The sequence below is a fragment of the Vombatus ursinus genome, unplaced genomic scaffold (assembly GCF_900497805.2).
Source record: "Vombatus ursinus unplaced genomic scaffold, bare-nosed wombat genome assembly UNPS02014778.1, whole genome shotgun sequence".
NCBI lineage: Eukaryota > Metazoa > Chordata > Mammalia > Diprotodontia > Vombatidae > Vombatus > Vombatus ursinus.
Window position 1 is genome coordinate 49,886,025 of NW_020954556.1, and position 23,110 is coordinate 49,909,134.

A 23,110-nucleotide genomic window follows, 5' to 3' on the forward strand; every position below is an offset into this window, starting at 1 on the left:
ATGCTTTAGCAGATGTTCACTAGCATCAATGCACCTGCTCTTCCTAGCACTGTGCACATTAATAAATGTTTGCCAAATTGATGAAGTTGTACACTTCTGTTTCTTGAACTTCCTGGCTCCTCTTTGGACATTTTTGCCTACACGTTCTCTTCTGATATCCTTGCTAGAACAAATCTTCTGGGTCATGTAGTTGCATTACAACCGGCTGATGACCAACAATGAACAGTCAATAATAGTATAATACTGCCTACCCAACTGACTTATTTAACGGAATGATTTTTTTCATTAGGGGTTAACACTTTCTTAGTACCATATATATATATATCTATATCTATATATCTATATATCTATATATATCTATATATAATATAGTACCATAGATATAATATATATGGTACCATATATATTCATATATAAAATTTAGACTATAAGATTTAGAGCTGACTAAATATCATCGGGTTCTAACTCTCATTATATAAATGAGGAAAGAGAGGCACAGAGAGGTTGTGGCTTGTTTAAAGTCATATAAATAGTAATTATCTGAGCTGGGATTAGATTCTAGGTCCTCCTTCTCCAAACTCAGTGCTCTTTCTATTATACTTTCTTACATTTTGCAGAGCACTCATCATTGTCAGTCATTACCCAGTGGCTAGCACTTATTCATTCAACAAATATTTATTGATTACATACTATGTATAAGGCATATCAAGTTCATCTATAATACATTTAATAGAAAGTCAATTACGTTAGTTGGCAGTAGCATTGCGGAAATGGGACTGAGCAGAAAATGATGATCCCAGGTTCTCAAAGAACCAGAACTTCTGGTGGATATCATGAATCTATGAAAATCAATTAATCCTCTAAATTCAGCATTGTGTTAATTTAAATAATGTTAGGTGAGTGATACTAGAATTTAAATCTAGGCACTGTCTCCTATAAGGACTGAATGAAATATGCTGATTCTTACAGACCACAAGATTCATTATCTAGAAGTTATGCAAGTTAGTGAATGCTTGGATTAGGATCGATCTAGAAGTGTGATACCAAGGAATACGGTACATCACTTGGATGATAAATTTGGTTCTGTACGATCTCAGGGTTATCCCTGGCGCTGGAGCCAGCACTACAGGGCTGATGCTCATGGTTAAGGAGCGCTCGGTCATTCTAGGCACTAGTATACTAGGTGCTCTTCTGTTACTCTTCCTCAAAAACTTTCAGCGCCCTTAATCACTTATGGAAAAAAAGATACCCATAGCCTCTAATTCGTGAAAGCCAAGACAGCAGAGGAACAGCACTAGGAATTTCCCAGGCACTCACTGCTCGGCCTCTCTCATTTATAAATGCTGCCAAGGATTCTATTCAACAAACATTTGTTAGATGCCAGCTGAATGTAAAACCGTGCCCTAGATACTAAGGATATAAAGACAGCAATAAAAGTCCCTGTCCTCAAGGAGCTTATAAACTTCTGAAGGAAGGGGAAGGGAGAGAACACTTATCTAGCACCTGCAATATGCCTGGCACTGTGCTAAGCACTTAATAAATATTATCTCATTTGATCCTCACAACAACCCTGTGAGATAGGCGCTGTTGTTGTCCACATTTACAGTTGAGAAAAATGAGGCAAATAGAAGTAAGTGGCTTGCCCATGGTCACAGAGCCAGTAAGTGCCTGAGGCTGGATTTTAATTCAAGTTTTCCTGACTCCAGGCCCAGTACTCTATTCACTGAGCTACCTAACTGCTAATACAGTATACACACAAATAAAGATAGATATCTATTAAGTACATAAAAATCAGAGGGAGAGGGAGAGAGGGAGAGAGAGAGAGAGAGAGAGAGAGAGAGAGAGAGAGAGAGAGAGAGAAAGAGACTAACAGCTGGGGTAGATCAAGGAAGGTCTTATGTAGGTGGTAATATCTGAGCAATACAAACATTTATTGAGCACCTACTAAGTAGATGGTACTAAACTAGTAATGGGTACTTGATTTTCTCTTTATTTTGAGATGCCAGGATTCCATTCATATGGTCACTCTTCTGACCTATTCACATTTTAATCCCTTCATGCCTTAGTAGAGAGCTTAATAAGCTGCTGTACCCTCCCCCCCACTTCCAATCATCACTGGTAATCCATCTCCAAGACACTTGGTGGGGCCCATATTTAAAAACTTAACAGCTTGCGTTCCATGGGCAGGGTCTTTGAGAACCAAGATATACCCAGAAAAAGCATCGGCATAGGACTTTACCTATAGTAAGACTGCAGATCCAAAGATGGGGGAGTGAGTGCTACAACAGATTGAGAATTAAGTTCCAAATGGAGAAGATGGTGTAGACAGTCATCATCATCATCATCATCATCATCATCATCATCATCATCAGTCATCAGGAAGACTGGTTCAAGTCCTAACTCTGACACATACTGTCTATGTGACCCTGGGAAAGTGACTTAACTCTCAATGTCCCAGGTCACTCATAAAGTTATCAGTTACTGAGAAGGTGACAATTTTCATTGATGGGGGGAGTTTCCTTCTCTGGAAATTGCTTTTGTCAATGAAATCACAGGTCTTGTTGGTACCCCTATCTCCATCTTATCCATGTAGATATGGTATCCTCCTGTCCCCATCCCAACCCCAGTAGAATAGAAGCACCTTGAGGGCCATAACTATTTTGTTTTTATCCTTGTGTCCATAGCAATAAGCACAGTACCTTGCCCATAGTAGCAACAATAAATGTTTGCTGAATTAAGTTGAATTACTTCCAAATTCCTGATGCTGTTTATGCAGTTCTGGGATTCTTTTAGGTATGGTTCATTTATCATCTCTATTCAGATGAATCTCCAATCTATATAATCTAGCCTTAGTCTCTCTCCTAAGCTCCAGTCCCATATCACCAACTGCCTAAAGGATATTTTAACTGGATGTCTCTTAGGTAAAACTTAACATGTCTAAATCAGAACTCATTATTTTTTCTCAAAGCCTTCCCTATTTTAAATATCCCTATTACTGTTGAGGATACCAACATCCTCCCAGGCACCCAGATTTGCAGCTTTGGTGTGATTCTTAACTCTTCATTTCACCCCACATATCCAATCTATTACTAAATCTTGTCATTTCTACCTTCACAACATCTCTCTTTTCTACCCCTTACTCTTCACTTATATACCCACCACCATGGTTCAGACCCTCAACACCTCTTGCCCAGGCAACTGAAACAGCCTTCTAATTGGTCTCTGTGCGTCAAGTCTTTCTCAAGTCCTATTTATACTCCACCAAAGGGATTTTCCTAAGTCATACATCTGACCATCTCATTCCCCTACTCAATAAACTCCAGGAGCTCACAGCAAGCTCCAAGACCAAATACAGAGTCCTTTGATTAGCATTTTAATCCCTTCACAAACCGGCCCCTTTTCAACTTTCTAGTTTTCTTAGACTTTACTCCTCTCCGTGCACTCTGCCATTCAACTACATTGTCCCATGCGTCATCGATCCATCTCCCATTTCTGTGTCTCTGAATTGACCATCCTCATGCCTGGAAGGTTTTCCTTCTTCACCTCTAGCTCTTAGCTTCCTTGGCTTTCTTCAAGACTTCTCTCAAACTCCATCTTCTGCATGAGCACTTTCCTGCTCTTCTCAGTTGCTAGTATCTTTCCCTTCAGGTTGTCTTACTTGTATGTATGTACCTATTTAATTGCATGTTGTCTCCCCATTAGAATATAGGGTCCTTGAGGGCAGGGACTGTTTTTGCCCTTCTTTTGATTCCCAACACAGTCCCTAACACATAGTAAGTACATGTCGGTTGACTGACTGACTATGGCCCAGCTATCTAGATTAAGGGCTAGGGTGAAACAGAGGAAAAATTGACTTGCTCACTTTCAGAAAACATTTAGGCTTTTAAACACACCCTTAATCCCAAACTAAATATCTTGAGGCATGTATGACCACATACTAAAGAATCATAGAATTTTGAACTAGGAAGGACATTTTTCCAGATAAACATTTTTAATTTGAGACTCAATGTGGAGAGATTTGGAAGAAATGCTGCCAGTGTTTTTATTCTAAAACAAAACAAAACAAAACAAAACAGGGTGCCCTCATAAACTGCTGCAATACTGAGATTCAAACCTAAATGGCCACTCATCACCCTATATGTAAAAGGCAAATATGAAAAAGGGAAGAAAGGGGGACAAATGTCACAAATAGTGTTCCAAATAAATATAAAACTCAGACCTCATAAGCTTAAGAGAGAGAGAAATCAGACCCAGTTGCACTCATTAAACAGAGATAACAACAACAACAAAAATAATTTTTATAATGATGATAATAATACACAGACAGATACTCAGATGCAGTGCACTCTTGCCAGGTTGATTTTCAATTACATTTCACTGATGTATTCATTTGTTTCTTAATGTGCTCATCTTGCCCATTAAGAATAATTAGCAGCTTTGCTTAGAGATTTCCTGGCTCCTGGCAGTGTTGCCACATTTTTTGTTGACATTCATTTTTACTTTTGTAGAAAGTAATTTTTGGATAGTATACTATAACTGGTACATCATTTAAGCTTTCCAAATTTTATAGAGAAAGTGTAAACAGTAATTTTAAGGAGAGTTTCAGTCATAGAACATTAATAATATGGATAATTTAAGGTATTATTGATTCCTACAAAAAGTGGGCAGAGGACTAGAAAACAGTATTTCATTCATTAAAACAGATTATGATAAATGCCAGCTAACCATAAACTCTGTTAGTAAAGTAACATTAGTATTAAAAGCTGGCAAGAAATCATCACTAGTTTTGATGGTTTTATATCTGCTTTTTTTATACTTAAGAAAAAGAAGATTAGGTCTAGTTCTTATGGGAAAGAGTATGTTAATAGTGAACAACCACAAGATAAAAATAAGTACATCAGGAGAGACTGGAAGACAGTAAAATAAAACACAATACCCATTTTGGCATATGCTCTTGAAAGGGCTCACTCTATCTACATTATAAAGTTTTTTTTGCCTCTTGCACTACGGCCCCCCGCTATATTAAACCCATTGTAAAACCCAGCACAATAAAGTGCTCTGAATGCTGAGCTTCTGAAGACCAAATGTTAAAAATCCATTTTCTTGGGAGGGGGCTGCACCAATCATTTCTTTGAAAGGCCAGCAGAGTAAATGCAGAATCTGAGATTTACTCTATGATTTCAAGACCTGAGATGGTAGCTTCAAAATGGAGCCTATAAAGCATAGGTGTATTAATTAAATGACATTAACATTTTTACCCTTTGGGGGAAGCTTTGTGGCTTAGTTCAATGAGAGGGTATTTTCAATGCATTTGAATTTACATTCTGACTACAGATATTTCCTGAGTTTGGTAAAAGTTCAAATTGGTTTGTCGGCCTGTTAAAAGAGGTAGCTGCCACTTTGCAAATTCACTTGTTACTGAGGCCTGAAAGTTTTTGTGGCTAAAATCTCTCTCTTCTTGACCTCTTCCCCAATTTTCCTCAGATCATCAAATTGGGCTGAATGAGAATACCTAATTCCTTCTTGATCCCTAGTTTTCCACTAACGCGTTAAGGAATAAAACTGTGCTTTGATATAAAATTCAGTCAGCTTATCCTAAAAATAAATTTTGGAAAAAATTTTTCAATTAGTCCCTGTAGATCATGATAAAAGTCCAGAGAGGCTGAGATTTGATTGGTCATGTTTTCCTCCCTGATTTTTTTTTTTAAGTCTGTCAGACAATTAGCTGGGTGGGGCTCTCCCAAGGGGACAGAAAAGTAGAAGTGAACAATATTAGCTGATGTTCTTGTGTCACCATTCTTCAGCATGAGCAGCCTGATAGAGCTGCTACGAATTCCATGGAAAGAGAAATAATAATTGATAGTCAAATTCCCAAAATGGAAATCCAAAGAACACACAAGACCATTTTAAATACAATTCAAAAAAATCAAAACCCTTCTGACATTTCAGTGGCCTAAGAATCAAATAAACTGTCTGTCTTTATGGGATGCAAATGTTACACAAACTGAAAAATCCAAAGCAAACATATCTTCCATTTTTCCTCTCGATTTCTAATGGCCATTAACCTTCCCTGAACAAACCAGTTCCATGGTTGCAGTGGCTACAAATTATGCTTGCTTTCTTAAAGTATAGTTCAATTTTCACCAACTCTGTGTACATATTAGTAAAGCATAATCTAATATAATAGGGTATGCACTGTAATAACCTATTAGAAAAAAGGGAGATAGGTTTTCATAATCCTAAATAAAAGGCAATAAATGGAAAACTGATAGCCATTTTAAGTGGAAGGATGTAGATAACTTCAAGCCAATTATAGTGCTAACAGCATTATAGGGGAGTAACAATATTATACCATACACTTCACATAATAATATAAAAGATTAATACCTGAAAGAAAACTGGAAGTAAATTTTTCTTAGTCTCACCTAGAATAATAAACACTAAATGAACAAATAATTTCATATAATGGTAGATTTTCTCCAAAGGATTCTGCTAAAAAAAAATTAGAAAGAGAATATCTGAAAAGTAACAACCAAATTTTATATATTCTTCTGCTGCTCATAAATATGCATCCCTTTGATAAGAAGTGATGTGAAGAATATTTCAATAGGAAAACAATGTACTTTTGTTCACTGAATTCCATATATTTCTACTTTTTTAATTACTTATGAGGGGAAACTCTTTTTTTTTAAACATATATACCCCATGCTGTCTTTCTTTCTATCAAATGTTCCTCGGCCAGGAAAAAGGAATGAGCACAACAAACCGCGTTTTCTATCTGAATAAGGATACTTTTGATGGCCTTTTCATTCCCATCAGTTAACAGAACTTCTTTGACATCTGCAGAAATAGCAACCTGAAAAAAAAAAGGAGCACAGCAAACAATGAGCAAATATGCTTGTCTGTGTGGAAGTGAAGACAGCAGTGACAAGCCTTCAGTATCATGCTTCCTCACCTATTTCTCTGTAACAATCTTCAATCTTTTTTCATTTTATGTCTGCATTATTTTAATCATTCAATCAAATCAGTCAATACTTTTATCATTCCATTTGCGGGAGCCTCTATCTTGCTATCATTCTGTTCAGTAATTGCATTGTGACAGCGGATGATGGTATTCTGAGAGGCTTTCATTTGCGGGCTTCTGTTTATCTAGTAGAGCCATCATACGAGGCTGTCACTCTGCCTTTCACTCGGCTTCTGTCTGACTGCCTGATGCCCTTCATATAACTTTGCATTGCAGGCAGATGGCTTTGTAAGGGTAATTTTTTTGTGAGCTTTGACATGCTCACACATTGGGCTGTAACCTCGACACATTGTATGAGAGCGACAGGTTTGTCAAATGCCAATCAGTGTAACAATATGCTTTTATTTGTAGAGACATAAAAACTTGTCTAATGCACTGTGCTGCTACATAATATCTCCTGAATACATGACTCAGAACCCAGAGAATGGTGAACGACGTTCCTGAATGGCCAATCTAATTCAAAAGAATCTAATTACTGAGAGCTCTGGATCATGTTTGTTGGTGTAATAATGCAGGCAAAACATTAGCAGCTATATCATGGTGCTCCAACTGTGATTCGCCAGGCTATTCCTGTATCTTAGCAAATGGGACTATAATCTGAAAAAAAAAATGCTTTAGCTATGGCAATGAAAGACCGTGCATGGCCTGGAATGTCACAACAAGAGATATTGACTACACGGAGGTAAAATGTTTCTGCTCATCGAGGCAACCATAAAATCAATATGATCCGAAAGCAAGTCAATCTAGAAGGTCTCTCAAGACTCGGCAGCTTGACCGCAGCTGACGCTGTTGACGGTTCTCTGACCCAGCAGTTGGAGGCACTGGAACATTTTTTCTTTTGTTCCTCCCTTTGAATGGGATTGGAATTGAGAAAAGACCTACCATGAGCCCAGCCAAGCATGTCATGCCACCCCCTAGCTCACACACAGCAAGGTCCCTGAAAGAGAGAAAAGAAATGGTAGAACCCATACAAATTAGATGAAAATGGCCAGAGAGACATATATGTTACAAGAACAAATTGCCATCTGCAGTAAGAACGGCACTACCAGGAAGTTGTAGAGACATGACTAGGCTACCTCATGTCGTTTTGCGTTTTAAAAATAATTATGAAATAGAAAAGTCACAAAGCAGGCAAATCAGTGGGGGTTCCCTCATTAGTGTTCACTGCAACATTACCACCGCTGAGCTGAAAAATCTGAGAAGGTTCCCTTTTTTCCCTTGTCAATGGCGCTGTCTTTTAGAACTAAACTGGCTAGAGTAGCGAAAGATAATTGTCAGGAAAGGATAACACTGTTAATCCACATTCATTCCTTCAAAAACAGTTAGACAAGTAAATGGCGAATATATGTGTGTGTACCTATATCTAGCTGCATACACACACAACCCACACAAATAAATGCACTTTGGTATGGTGGATTTTTTTTTTAATTCTGAAGCAAACATAACATTTTGGAAAGGCAAACAGCTCCACAAAGAACAATTATACAAAGAGTGTTTAGTAGGTAACACTTACATCACAAGTGACCCCAACACAACACAGTGATTAAACAAGGAGGAGCATATTATGGCTTACCCATCCAACTCAAAAACTAAAGTAATGCTACAAGGTTTGACTCGGCCTCACAAAAGTAAGGCTGTTTTGAGTTAAGACTGGAAATCTGACGTGGCACCCTGCACTTACCTTCCCCTTTGTGCCTAAGAATCTCTCCTCTACTGGTGACATTCTCACCCAGGATGGGATGCTCCCTGATTGGAGCTCCACAGAAAAGCTTAAGCTCAGGGAGACAAGCAAATGCTGGACTTTCAGGGCAGATTTGCAGCCTCAAGTCTCAACTGCCCTGCTTTTTTTTTTTTTTGGTACATTCAAACCCTCAGAATCATTTCTTCTTCACATTTTTTGGGGTGATTTCTTGCCTTAGGGTAAAAAGAAAAAGCAGGACTAAAAAAAAGAAAAGGAGGGAGGATAGAGGGAAAGGACTTTCATTGTTGTTGTTTTTTTTTTAATGGACTTAATCGCCATCTAGTTGTTCAAAGTAATTATGGATTAGTTGGTAAATATGGACCTAAGGAGTTTAAAAAATGTATATTATTGAATCAGTCTAATAAATACATATTTTGAAAAACATGCACCATGATTCCTAATCGCTCTTTTAGAATTGCAATGGACAACTAAGTAAGCGCATAGTTGATGACTTTGAAAAAATGGGAATTAAAATGAAAAAACCTATATTCTCTAGCTCTACCAGGCATCATTAGGAAATCTGAAAGGAACAGATATTTTAAAAATCCCACCAACTAGTTCAATATGATATGCACAGTCATAGATAAAAATATTTCTGCGGCATGAGTTGATAATAATCATTTATGCTTTTCAAACACATATTGTTAACTATATAAAATATCTTTAAATCTTGGAGTGGGATGGCATTTAAAAAAATAGTAGTGCAATTTATCAAATGTACTTTAGTGGATTCCTCAGTAGAAGTTGAACAATGTCTATTTTTTCTCACCTTCACAATCAGAACTGATCGATTAGAGCTTCACTTTTGTTTTCCCCAAATCAAAGTGAAATAAAATGCCTTGAGTGGAAATCAAAAATCTTTGACATGTAGCAAAAAGCTCTCTGCGCAATATTAGTAGCCAAAGGCCATCCAGATTTCTTTGTCAAGAGCTACATGTTTTCACCTTGAACTTTTTCTTAAAATTTAATCTAAAGACTTTAATCATGGAAATCTTTATACCATGCATGCAGATACAATGCACCTAATGGCCTGCAAAGTGTCTTTTAAAGTGCAGCTTGGTACCTGAACATCTGATTGTGCTTGAGGCAGTAGTAGGCCAGAACCTCTTCAGAAGGCCAGATACCTATAAAACACAAAGACAGGGCACACTTTGAATAGAAAAGTCCTCATTTTTAGACTTGGCTATTATTTTAAAAGCCATTTTCAACTTGAGCCAAACTTATTATTTACTGTTCTTACTATTTGAAACCACACAGCATGTACATTTTTTTTTTTTTTGCTGAGAAATGGGAATGTGGTTACCATTACTTCCCAGAAAAATAACAATATATGCTAGATAGGTTTTTATTTGAAATGACAACAAAGAAAATTACAAACAGCAAGAGTTAAATTCCACATAGATTGCTATTTTGCATATATGGGAACCTATTTTTCAGTTAATTAACGTTTTTATTGATCACCTACTATGTACTAAATTCTGCATGCAATTCAACAACCACAACAAGAAAAACAACACATTTATTAATAAGCCACAAATTGCAAGGGGCTAAGCTAGGCACAATGGATACAACAGAAATAGCACTTTGTCCTCAAGGAGGCCAGATTCTATTGAGGATAGAGGTATGGGGGACACAAAATGTATACCAATAAGTGAATCTAAAATAAATGCAAAATACTTTGAAATGTGACAGTGCTAACAATTGTGGTGGGTAGGGAGATCAAGGAGAGGCCTTATTTAGAGAAGGATGCCTGATCTGTGTTTTAAAAGAAGTTAGCTCAAGATTCTACAAGGTGGAGGTGAGAAGGGAGAGCATTCTAGATGTGGGTGACCATTTGTGCAAAGGCTACACTAAGCAAAAACGAATGAAAAACCATTCACAGGGCAAATTAATTCATGAGGGACCTCCAGTTAAACTCCTTGTTCAACCCTGTGCCAAAGTCTATAGCACTGGCTTGTTTAAATCTCAAGGACTATTCCTATTGACCAATTCAACTAAAAGACTATTTTTTTCCAAAATTGTGGATTTCCAGCTTACTTGTTCAGTCAGTCAGGTAGTCAATAAACATTTAATGAGCATTTACTACGTGCCAGGTACTGTGCTAGGCACTAGGAATACAAAAAGAGGGAAAAGATCATCTCTGCTCTCAAGGAGCCCATAATCTAATGGGGGGGGCAAAGAAATATATACAAACAAGCTATACAAGAAAAATATGAAATAATTAAAGGAGGGGAGTTACTAGAATTAAGGTGCTAGGAAAAGTTTCCTGTAGAAGTTTGTATTTTAGTTAGGGCTTGAGCAGTTAGCCTCAATGCTGAATTGGATTAACCTTGTGTTTACATAATTAACTGTGTATATGAAAAATATTCATCAATTCATCAAACACATATCATGTATATATGCCTCATTCTGTGCAGGGCAGTGTGCTAGAAATCAGTGTATCTGATAATGAACAAGGCAAGGGGCCTGTCTTTAAGGAGCTTACAATTCAGTAGGAGGAAATAAAGAAGGGAAGCAACTACTATGCAAATTGGAATGTACAGGTCCAGACAAGGTCCTGTGAAAGATCTGAGGAAGGAGAGATTCCCTTCCATCCGGGTAGGCAATATGAAGAAAGGTTTCATGGAGGAGGATGCATCTGAACTGACGCATGTCAATATGTTACAGAATCAATGAATCCTGGGGTTGGACAGGAACTCAAAGATTTTTTTAGCTCTGGGGTTCTTAGCTTTTTTTGTGTCATGGACCCCTTCTTATGCTTTCAAATACATGAAATAAAATATATAGAATTACAAAGGGCTCTGTAGACCCCAAGTTAAGAATCCCTTTACCTTCTGGAGGAGCTACAAAATATTTAGCATGTGGCCATTTGGACTTTACTTGAAGAGATCCGGTGAGGAAGAATTCCCACTAACTCTGTAAGTAGCCCATTCTACTTCTGTGGAACTTTGATTTTTTAATAAGTTTGTTTTTATAGCAACCTTAAATATGACTTTGCAACTTTTTCCTATTGTGTCTACTTCTTCCTTTTGGAACCAAGCAGAATAAATCTAACCATATATATCTATATGGCTGTATGTATAGTATGTACACATACATACATGTATACAAACATATATGCAGAACAAGTCTAACCCTAAATATAAATAGACACATATGGGTGTATACATATACATATATGAAATAGACCTTCAATTACCCTGAAGATGGCTATTCTATCTCCCCCAAATCTTTTGCTGTTTCAAGTCCCCTCACTATCCTGATTGCCTTCCTTTGGATGTGATACAACTCGGCAATGTCCTGATTAAAATGTGGCACCCAGAACTCAACATAATGCTCCGGTTGTGGTCTAATTCAAAGTAATCCACAAACTTTCACTGAGTGATTACTTTAGACCAGGATCCATGCTGTGACAAGGGCAGAGAACAGTAAGCTTACTGCCTCCCTTTTTCTAGACACCACAATTCTCTGATCAGCAGTTAGTCTTCACAAGTGACCCCACCAAAAATCAAGGGCAGCCAACTTCAGAGCCTAGTTCTTCCCATGGCCTGAAGATAAGAATGTTATGCCATGGCAGAGATGAGAATACAAGGCACTCTGTTGACTTCTCTGGCATTGAGGGCACATGCAAGAAGATTTTTTTTTCTTTCTGGATACATTCCCAGCTGTCACCACTGAGAAAACAGGCTGCTTCAAAGAACAAGATGACAGAAGGGAAAAAGGGAACAAAAGTCCAGTGGATTCAACTGACAAGTATTTTTGTTATGGCATAAATTATTCTTAAGGTAATTTATATAAGAAGGCTCATGGGAACTCAAGGGAAGAACAATGAAGACTTAGTAAGTAGTAGTCAGAATCATGGCACATTAGAGCTAGAAGATATCTTAGAGACCATTAATCTAACTTCCTTATTTGATCTAACAGCTAAAGGAATGGAAGCCCAGAATGGTGAACAACTAATTAGTGGCAGAGTTGGAACTAGAAACTAGTGCTCCACTTCTGGTTGGGAGGGGGAGTAGTGATGCCAATGAATTCATTGGTCCAAGTGCCAGTAACCTATAATGAAAGTGATACAAGTAAAAGACCTTTCAAGAAAGATCTGGGGGGAATGAGGCAGGGCAAATAACATTTAGTTACACAAGTGTAGGGGCAGGGGGAAGAACACTTAGTTACACAACTATACAACCAAATCATCAAGTCATGGCATCTTAAAATTAGAAGGAGGTCATCAAAGATCATTTGGTTTAAACCAACTCATACCTAAAAAGAATCTGCTCTACAGTATGCCTGGTGGGAATATCTTCAGGGAAAAGGTACTCATTACTTCATGAGGCAACCTATTTATTCCACATAGGAACAGTTCTAATTGTCAGGAAATTTTTCTTCCTTTTGAGTCTCCACAACTTCTGACCACTGTTACTAGTTAAGCCTTCTGGGGCTAGGCAAAACAAACCTAATATTACATCTTCCACATAATGGCCCTCCAAATACTCGAAGAGACATATTGTGCACTGCCCTTCCCACACTCTCCTGACTAAGCATCTACAATTCCTTCAAAAAATCTTTGTACTCCTGGGTTTCCAGTTCCCTGCCCATCCTAGATGAGGCCAGCTTATCATGGAACACAATACTCTAGATGTGGTCCCACCAGAGCAGCAAAACTAGGACTATCACTTCTCTCATACTGAAAATGATGTTTATATTGCTGCAATCCAAGATTGCATTGGCTTTTCTGGGTTGTGCTATTGTACTGTTGTGTTTCCTAATCTCTCTTAATTCTAGTATCTTTGCTGTATTGATTATTTCTTATTTATCCTGTATGTAGTTGTGCAGTTTGTGTGTGTAGTTGCTTACATGTTTTCTTCTCATTAGATTGTGAGCTCCTCAAGGGCAGGGACCATGTTTTGTCTTTCTTTGTGTCTCTAGTGCTTAGCACAGTGTTTGACAAAGAGTAGGTACTTACTAAATGTTTATTAAGTGAAGGACCAATTCATGTTGAGCATGAGTAATGTGTTCTCTAAAACCCTAGGGGTTTTTTTTCATATAAACTTATCCAGTCACACCTCCCCCATCTTGTATTCTGATGCTGATTTTTTTTGACTCAAGTACAGCACTTTGATTTATCACTATTAGATTACATCTTATTAGATTTTGGCAATCAATTTATCCTTTATGGTATTTTTATATCCTGATTTGATTGTTCACTATATCAGCTATCTCACCAAGTTTCATTTCATCTGAAAATTTGATGAGTATGCCATTCATGCTTTTATCTAAGTCATTGATAAAAATGTTGAACAATGCAGAGGCAAGAACAGATCTCTGGGCACTTTGCTAGAGATCTTCTTCCAGGATGACACTGATCCATCAAGGACTATTTTGGGTTCCAGCCACTTAATCAATTCCAACTCTACCTAACTGTACTACCATCTAGCCTCCATTTATCCATCTGGTCCACTAAGATAACATGTGAGATTCTGTTAAATGCCTTGCTGAAATCTAAGCATATAAAGTACCCAAATAATATGTTCACATTATCAGATTCTAGGGAGAGTGGCAATGTATTTTACTTCCTCTCTTACTGTAGATGTGCATAGGATAGTATAATGCTATAGACAGAGAAGATGCAATTATTACAGTATCATAGGATTACAGATTTAGAGATAGAAGGGACCTTAGAGGTCATCTACTCCAACCACTTTATTTTATAGATGAGGAAAAAAGGAACCCAAAGAAGTTGAATATTTGCCCAAGGTCACCCAGGTAGTAAGTGCCAGACTTAAAATCTGAACTCAAATTATTTGACTCCACATGCTTCTAGTAATTAAAAAAATTTATTGGGGTAGGGAGAGGTGATGCTTGCAATTATCCAAAATTCAAGTTTGAATTAAGTGTCCCAGTGTGCTCTCTAAAATGTAATTTTTAGCAAGGGTTACAACATGGGATACTCTCTAGAATTTGTGACATGCATTAACCACACATATATATCACATCACAGAGTGCCAGTTAGAATGAGGTGCCCTGGGCATTAGTAGACACACGTGGAGTAAAGCAATCCCCTGGGACTGCTCAGAGCAGAGGGAAATCAACAGGGTAGCTGGAACCACACTGGGAGGGTGGATGGATAGCCCTTAATAAGGGCATGCAGTGAGCTCCTTCAATTTTCATACACCATCTGAAATGTAGCAGGGCCTCCACCAATCAATCAAGGCACTCCTGTTATGTTCTCGCTACCACAGAAAGAAAAGAATGGGAGTTGTGGAGAGGGAATACATAAAGTGGCATTTAGAGTCGCTACACTATTGATCCAACAAAAGCATCACAGAACATTGTAATTAATGGTTTATTCTAGATATAATTTATTCTTAAAAACATATGGAATGAATTTGGACACTTTTAAAAGTTGTTCTGGGATATGTGGCTTCCCTTTCCTTGGTTTCCTGTGTAAATTAAATGAGTTTATTTAATGGAGGGAGGGGGGGGGGAGAGAGAGAGAGATAGAGATAGAGAGAGAGAGAGAAATAGCACTCTTCAAGTCCTTGGGCCCCATAAAAGCATTAGTTAAATACAGATCCTATTGAGGAAAAGAACAGTGTATTCTACTAGTGTTTCCATGGACATTTGGTTTCATTTTCTATTTTTTTTTTCAAATGAAGTGCCAGGTTTGCTACAGACTCCATTATTGTTGTGGGACCAAATAAGCTTGCTGGACTCCTGATATACAATAGTAAGTAAATATAGCCCCTATCTAAGAGAAGAAAGGAGGGAAAGAAAGAAAGAAGGGAAGAAGGAGGGAAGGATGAAGAAGGGAAGGAAAGGAGGAAGGAGGAAGGAAGGAAAGAGGGAAGGAAGGAGGGAAGGAAGAAAAGAAAAAAGGAAACAAGGAAGTAAAGAGGGAAGGAGGGAAGGAAATGGGGAGGGGGAAAGAAGGAACATGAAAACAAGCATTTATTAAGTGCTTACTATATGCCAGATGCCATGTTAAGTGCTAGAGATAAAAATACAAACAAAAAGAAAGACTGTTTAAGCCACCAAAGACTCACTTTCTAATAATTCACAACACACAAATGAGAGTTAGGGGAAGCACTGAAAGTTGATTTTTTAGTGGCACATTAAACTGGGTACTGAGGAGAGGAGAAAAGTTGGCGATCTGGTCTATTCGCAACAAAATTGTTGATTAGTGAAATGGCTAACTTAGAGTTATTTTAAAGGCTGGGCTTTGTGGTCTACATAAAAACAATCACGGTTATTGCCAAGTCTGATGCCAAGTAGATCCTACAATTACCTGATCTGGAGAGGGGGAGTGGGACAAGGAGGAAAATAGGGAGAGGAGCCTTTGGGGAACAATGGGGGCTTCTAATTATCTTGAATTCTAGCACTTAACCCCTTTCCCACAGCCCTTCATTAGAGAAGAGGCCTAAGCTACATCAGAATGTTCAACAGCCATCACCTAATTTACTAGTTGTTTGAATATGGCACATTTAACCAGAGGTAAGGAAGCTGGCAGCCTATTCAGTCAGTAGCAACACCACTTCCTTCATAACCAGTTGCCCCCTGAGCAGGCAACACCTTTCTCTCCCCCACTTCAGACCAAATGCTCACCTCTCTGGGGATCACAGGCCACAGCAGATCAAGAGGAGTCAGAGGGTCTCTCTTAAACTTGCTGCTCAACTGGGAAAGCCCCCATACATTCCCACCTAAGCCACTGAGTTGACAGCAGGGAAGGCTTTTGCAAACTTAATGAAAAGAAAAGCATCTTTGGCTTGGACAGGTAGGTAAGCCTCTTGGCTTGCTTTTAGAATGAGATAAGCCCGAGGATCCCCAAGATAGAATATGCACTCTGACTCATATTCCTGCAAGCTGACTGCATTTCGGCATGTCATTGACATAGTTGACCCAGACATTGTGCTGCCTCCAGAAGGTGAGGGTCTCTCAAAAAATACAAAATGCTTCAGCCCACATTACTGAACATTAACAGTGGCATTTCCATGGTAGTGAACAGAAAATGCTTTTAAAAGCATTTAAAGGCTGACGGAATGAAAGGAAGTTATTTGACAATAATGTCATGAGGCCTTTAAAAAAAGCCTGCAGAAGGACTTCTTGAAAAGTTTTCAGAAACATTCCCATGCTAACAGACACATCCAGGATCTTATTTCAATTCAATATGTACATATAAAAATGTACTTTTGATGTGTTTCCAATGGAAGAAATTTTGCCAGTGTTGATACATTTTAATGATAACATCTGAGTGATCGCTATTTCTATGTCTATTCTTACAAAACCCAACACACTGAAAGGGGAAAATCATACTATGACTAGAGAATAAATATCTAACTAACACATGGTTCTGATGGCATCATCAGCCTCCCTTGCCCTTTTTCATACTCCATTCTAAAAACCAGACCTGCTTTGAACTCTCAGGGTTGCTAACCTCAATTGTCTTCAATGCCTCCGGGCCCCTGATCACTGAGTTTTGATATCTCAGTTTGAATGAAGGGAATCTCCCAATGTGATCCAGAGAATCATGTGACAAGCATTTACTATATTTACTATGTGCCAGGCACCAAGCTAAGTCCCAGGAAACAAGAAAGACATGAAACAAAACAAAAACAATGAACAAAAAATCCCAACCAAAAAACCAATTTTTTACCTCATGGAGTTTGCATTCTAATGGAGGAAACAAGCCATAATGATATCCAAATACAATGCACCTCTCCGTTATCCATAGTCATGATGTGTATATGTGTGTGTTTGTGTTATTGTCTGTGTGATGGGTATGTGGTGGGCACTGGAAGAAAGAACGGAAGAGAAGAGAAGGAAATAAAAATACTGGGTTCATCTTTCTGAGCAACCAAAACTTTATCTAGAATTACCAACAAATAACTACATTAATCTTTTGGGGGCTTGGCTCTCCTTTTTATGCTATAAACTTATCTTCTGAGGTACAAACTACGAAAAAAAAATGGCCTAGCAGGAGAAAGACAGAAAAGCAAAGAGGTTATTAGGTAACCCAGAGATTGAATAACAAGTTCCTGAATAATTGAGGCAGTGTTGTACATGGAAAAAGTAAACTGGCTTTGGAGTCAGAGGATCTGGGTTCAAATCCTGCCCTGTCACTTACTTTGCCTAAATCATGCACCCATGATTTAGGTTCCTTTCAGCTCTAAAAATCAGTGATCTACAAGTCTTTCTCTCTCATATCTCTCTATCTATCCATCCATCTATCTATCTAATACATATATACACATATGTATGAGTGTAATGGAATGTCATGACATTAAAATTATAAACATGAGAGATAAAAAACTCTAGATCTTTATGGAGCAATGCAAAATGAAGAAAGCATCCCTCTACCCTGTACCAAAAAAAATCACCAAAGCATTTATTAAGTGCTCATTCTATGCTAGGCACTTGGCTAATTACTAGAGATACAAAGAAAAAAGTAAAACTGTCTCTGCCCTCAAGAAGCTTATATTCTATTAGAAGAAATTATATACACATATACATATTCACATATATAGATATAGATATAGATAGAAACTATACAAATAAACCAAAGGTAATAAGGAGAGGGGACAACTAGGTGGCGCAGTAGATAAAGCAGTGGATCTGGGGTCAGGAAGACTCATTTTCATGAATTCAAATCTGGCCTCAGACATTTACTAGCTGTGTGACCCTGGACAAGTCACTTAACCCTGTTCACCTCAGTTTCCTCAACGGTAAAATGAGCTGGAGAAGGAAATGGCTAACGGCTCTAGTACCTTTGCCAAGAAAACTCCAAATGGGGTCATGAAGAAACAGACATGTCTGAAACAACTGAACAACAACAACAAGAGGCACTAATAATAATAATAATAATAATAATAATAATAATAATAATAATGATAGCTAACATGTCTGTGGCACCTCAAGGTTTAGAAAGCTCTTTACAGAGTATATGTATACATACATATGTATATTTACACATGTATACACATACATTGATATACATGTATTTGTTATGTACACAAATATGCTTATGCATATATTTTACATATACATACTATATATCAAACACACACATTGTGCATATGTATATATATATTATATATGTATATATGTATGTATGTATCCTAGTACACACACACACACACACACACACACACACATGCCAATGTAGCTGCCAAGACTAGAAGTTGAAATGACATGCCCTGAAGCAATGTGGTATCATTCTTTGTTTGTCCTTCATTTTCAAAGAGGACCATGACATCATGAAGGTGACAACATTACATGCAAGTGAATTGGGCTTTTAAGGGATGGAGAGCTATGAAAAGCCTCCAGCCTCACTCTCTCCTCCGAAGCTACCTGGGTCCAGTGGCAAGGTATATAGATAAGGATGACTGGAGAAGGCCCTAAGTATACTCCTTATGTCTTTATTTAAAAAAAAAAACAACATAGTACTTTTCCCCCAATTACGTGTCGACAATTTTAGCATTTATTTTTATAAGATCTTGACTTACAAATTTTTCTCCTTCTTTCCCTCCCTCTTCTCTTCTGAAAAGAGTAGGGATTTTTATATAGGTTATACATGTGCCATCATGTAAAACACATTTCCATATTAGTCACAGTTGTGAAAGAAGAAACAGTTCAAAAGGAAAAAAAACACAAAAAAGAATAAAGTGAGTAATAAATATGCTTCAATCTTCATTCAAAATTCATCAGTTCTTTATCTGGCTGTGGATAGCATTTTCTTTTGTGAGTCCTTTGTCCTTGTCTTGGATCATTATGTTGCTAAGAAGAGCTGAGTCATTCATAGTTGACCATCACACAATGTTGCTGATACTACATACAATGTTTTCCTGGTTCTGCTCACTTCACTTTGCATCAATTCATACATGTCTTTCCAGGTTTTTCTGAAACCTGCCTGTTCATCATTTCTTATTGCACAATAGTATTGCATTACATTCATACATCACAGCTTTTTCAGCCATACCCCAATTGATGGATATCTCCTCAATTTCCAATATTTTGTTACCACAAAAGGGCTGCTATAAATATTTTTGTACATGTAGGTCCTTTTCCCTTTTCTATGATCACTTTGGGATACAGACTTAGTAGTGGTATTGCTGGATCAAAAGGTATGCACAGTTCGATTATCCTTTGGGCATAGTTCCAAATTGCTCTCCAGAATGGTTGGATCAGTTCACAACTCCCCCAACAGTTCATCAGTGTCTCAATTTCTCATATCCTCTCTCCAACATTTATCATTTTCCTGTTTTGTCATGTTGGCCAATCTGATGGGTGTGATGTGGTACCTCTGAGTTGTTTTAATTTGCATTTCTGTGATCAATAGTGATTTAGAGCATTTTTTCATGACTGCAGATAGCTTTAATTTCTTCATCTGAAAACTGCCTGTTCATATCCATTGACCATTTATCAATTAGTGAATGACTTGTATTCTTATGGATTTGAGTCAGTTCTCTATATATTTTAGGAATGAGGCCTTTATCAGAGACACTGGCTATAAAAATTCTTTTCCAGTTTTCTGCTTCTTTTCTAATCTTGGTTGCATTGGTTTTGTTTGTGCAAAAATTTTTCAATTTAATGTAATCAAAATTATCCATTTTGCATTGCATAATGTTCTCTTTTTCTTGTTTGATCATACATTCTTCTATTCTCCATAGATGTGACACGTAAACTATTCCTTGCTCTCCTAATTTGTTTATAGTCCCGCCCTTCTGTCTAAATCATGTACCCATTTTGACCTTATCTTGGTATACAGTGTAAGATGTTGGCTTATGCTTAGTTTCTGCCATACTGTTTTCTAGTTTTCCCAACAGTTTTTGTTAAATAATGAGTCCTTATCCCAGATGCTAGTCTTTGGGTTTATCAAACAGTAGATTACTATAGTCATTGACTACTGTGTCTTGTGTACCCTAACCTATTCCACTGATCCATCACTCTATTTCTTAGCCAGTACCAAGAAGTTTTGATGGTTGCTGCTTTATAATACAGTTTTAGATCTGGTATGGCTAGGTCACCTTCCCTTGCATTTCTTTTCATTACTTCCCTTGATATTCTGGACCTTTGGTTCTTCCAGATGAATTTTGTTATTATCTTTTCTAGCTCTATAAAATAATTTTTGTTAGTTTTATTGGTATGGCACTAAATAAGTAAATTAATTTAGGTAGAATTGTCATTTTTATTATATTAACTCAGCCTACACCTGAGCAACTGACATTTTTCCAATTATTTAAATCTGACTTTATTTGTGTGAAAAGTATTTTGTAATTGTGTTCACATAGTTCCTGGATTTGTCTTGGCAAGTAGACTCCCAAATATTTTGTATTGTCTACAGTGATTTTAAATGGAATTTCTCTTTCTATCTCTTGCTTCTGGGGCTTTGTTGGTAATATATAGCAATGTTGATGATTTATGTCGGTTATTTTATATCCTGCAACTTTGCTAAAGTTGTTAATAATTTCAAGTAGTTTTTTAGTTGATTCTTTAGGATTCTTTAAGTATACCATCATATCATCTGCAAAGAGTGATAGCTTTGTTTCCTCATTGCCTATTCTAATTTTTTCAAATTGTTTCTCTTCTTTTATTTCTAAAGCTAACATTTCTAGTAAAATATTGAATAACAGTGGTGATTAATGGGCATCATCTTTGTTTCACCCCGATTCGATTGCAAATACTTCTAGCTTATCCTCATTATGTACAATGTTTGCCGATAGTTTTAGATAGATGCTACTTATCATTTTAAGGAAAATTCCATTTATTCCTATGCTCTCTAGTGTTTTTAATATAAATGGGTGATATATTTTGTCAAAAGCTTTTTTTTACATCTATTGAGATAATCATATGATTTCTGTTAATTTTGTTATCGATATGGCCAATTATGCTGAAAGTCTTCCTAATATTGAACAAGCTCTGCATTCCTGGTATAAATCCCACCTGGTCAGATTGTATTATCCTCATGATAAATTGCTGTAATCTCTTGGCTAATATTTTATTTAAATTTTTGCATCTATATTCACTGGGAAATTGGTCTATAACTTTCCTGAGGTGATCGGTGGATTCTTTCAATGACTATTTTGCCCTCTGGTTCCAGGATATCATGGCAGTTTTCCTTGATAATTTCTGGAAAGACCAGGTCCTCCTTTTGATTATGGCTTTCAGGGAGTCCAATGATTCCTATATTGTCTCTTTCGGATTTATTTTCCAGGTCAGTTGTTTTTCCCATGAGGTATTTTACATTTTCTTCTATTTTTCATTCTTTTGAATTTGTTTGATTGATTTATGATGTTTCATGGTCATTAGCTCCCATTTGCCCAATTCTAACTTTAAAGGAGCTGTTTTCCTAAGTTAACTTTTGTATTTTCTTTTCTATTTGGCCAATTGTACTTTTTAAGGATTTGTTTTCTTCAGTGGACTTTTGCATCTCCTTTTCCATTTGGCCAATTCTACTTTTTAAGCAGTTATTTACTTTTTACAAGCTGTTGACTCTTTTTTCATAATTCTCTTGCACCATTCTCATTTCTTTTCCAAATTTTTCTTCTACCTCTCTTATGTGATTTTTAAGCCCTTTCATAAGTTCTTTCTCGATTTTTTCTTTGGGGTTTTGTCCACAGGTTTCCTGGTGTTGGTATATGCCTGTTCCACCACACTGGAGTTCAGGATCTCCTGCTGGTTTGTTAAGGTGGGGCTTGTTGCTGGCTTGCTGTGATGTTTCCTAGACTGTGCTCCCCTTTTACCTAAGTGAGACAGACCTTTCCTGATAATCTTCCAAGTTTCCTGGGCTCAAAGATTGTTTTACCCCATCTTCTGCTGGTTATGCCATTCCAGGATTTGTTTGGGGGTGCTATTTTATGGTTGTTTGGAGGTAAATATAGGAGAGTTATGGTGATTTACTGCTTATTCCATTACGTGGGCTCCTGGAAGTCCTCTTGGCTACGGTCTTTCCCAGATCTCAGTTTGATTCAGTGATTAAGGCTACATAAGAAATGAGGCAAAGAGCATAAAAAAAAAATCAATGTGGGAGGGGAAGATCCTCAGAATTTCTGCTAAAACAGAAACAATTGCTATATACACTCATTCTGAGCCATCATAGCCCAAACAAGGGAGGCTTAGGCTGGGACCTGTTGTAAGCCAATCAAAGACAGCCAGAGTGATTTGGGTTTAAGGCATAGTTCTTAAAAAAGAAATCTAGCCTGTAAACCCCAAGATATCTTGCAAGGTTTCAGTGATCTAAATTTATATTCCTTTGGGCTAAGAATCTGCCAGTAAGGGTATGATTCCCTATGTGGACAGAGGGAGAGGAAGGAAGGAAGGAAGGAAGGAAGGAAGGAAGGAAGGAAGGAAGG

At 37.4% G+C, this 23,110-nt stretch overlaps 1 protein-coding gene across 1 annotated transcript in view; it reads right to left on the bottom strand.

The window, feature by feature from the left end:
- CAMKMT (calmodulin-lysine N-methyltransferase) overlaps nucleotides 1–23,110 on the bottom strand; it is a 502,405-nt gene that overhangs the window by 60,514 nt on the left and 418,781 nt on the right. The window contains 3 exon segments of the mRNA XM_027865015.1: nucleotides 6,793–6,856; nucleotides 7,907–7,961; nucleotides 9,829–9,889. Coding sequence (XP_027720816.1) covers nucleotides 6,793–6,856; nucleotides 7,907–7,961; nucleotides 9,829–9,889 — 180 coding nt within the window.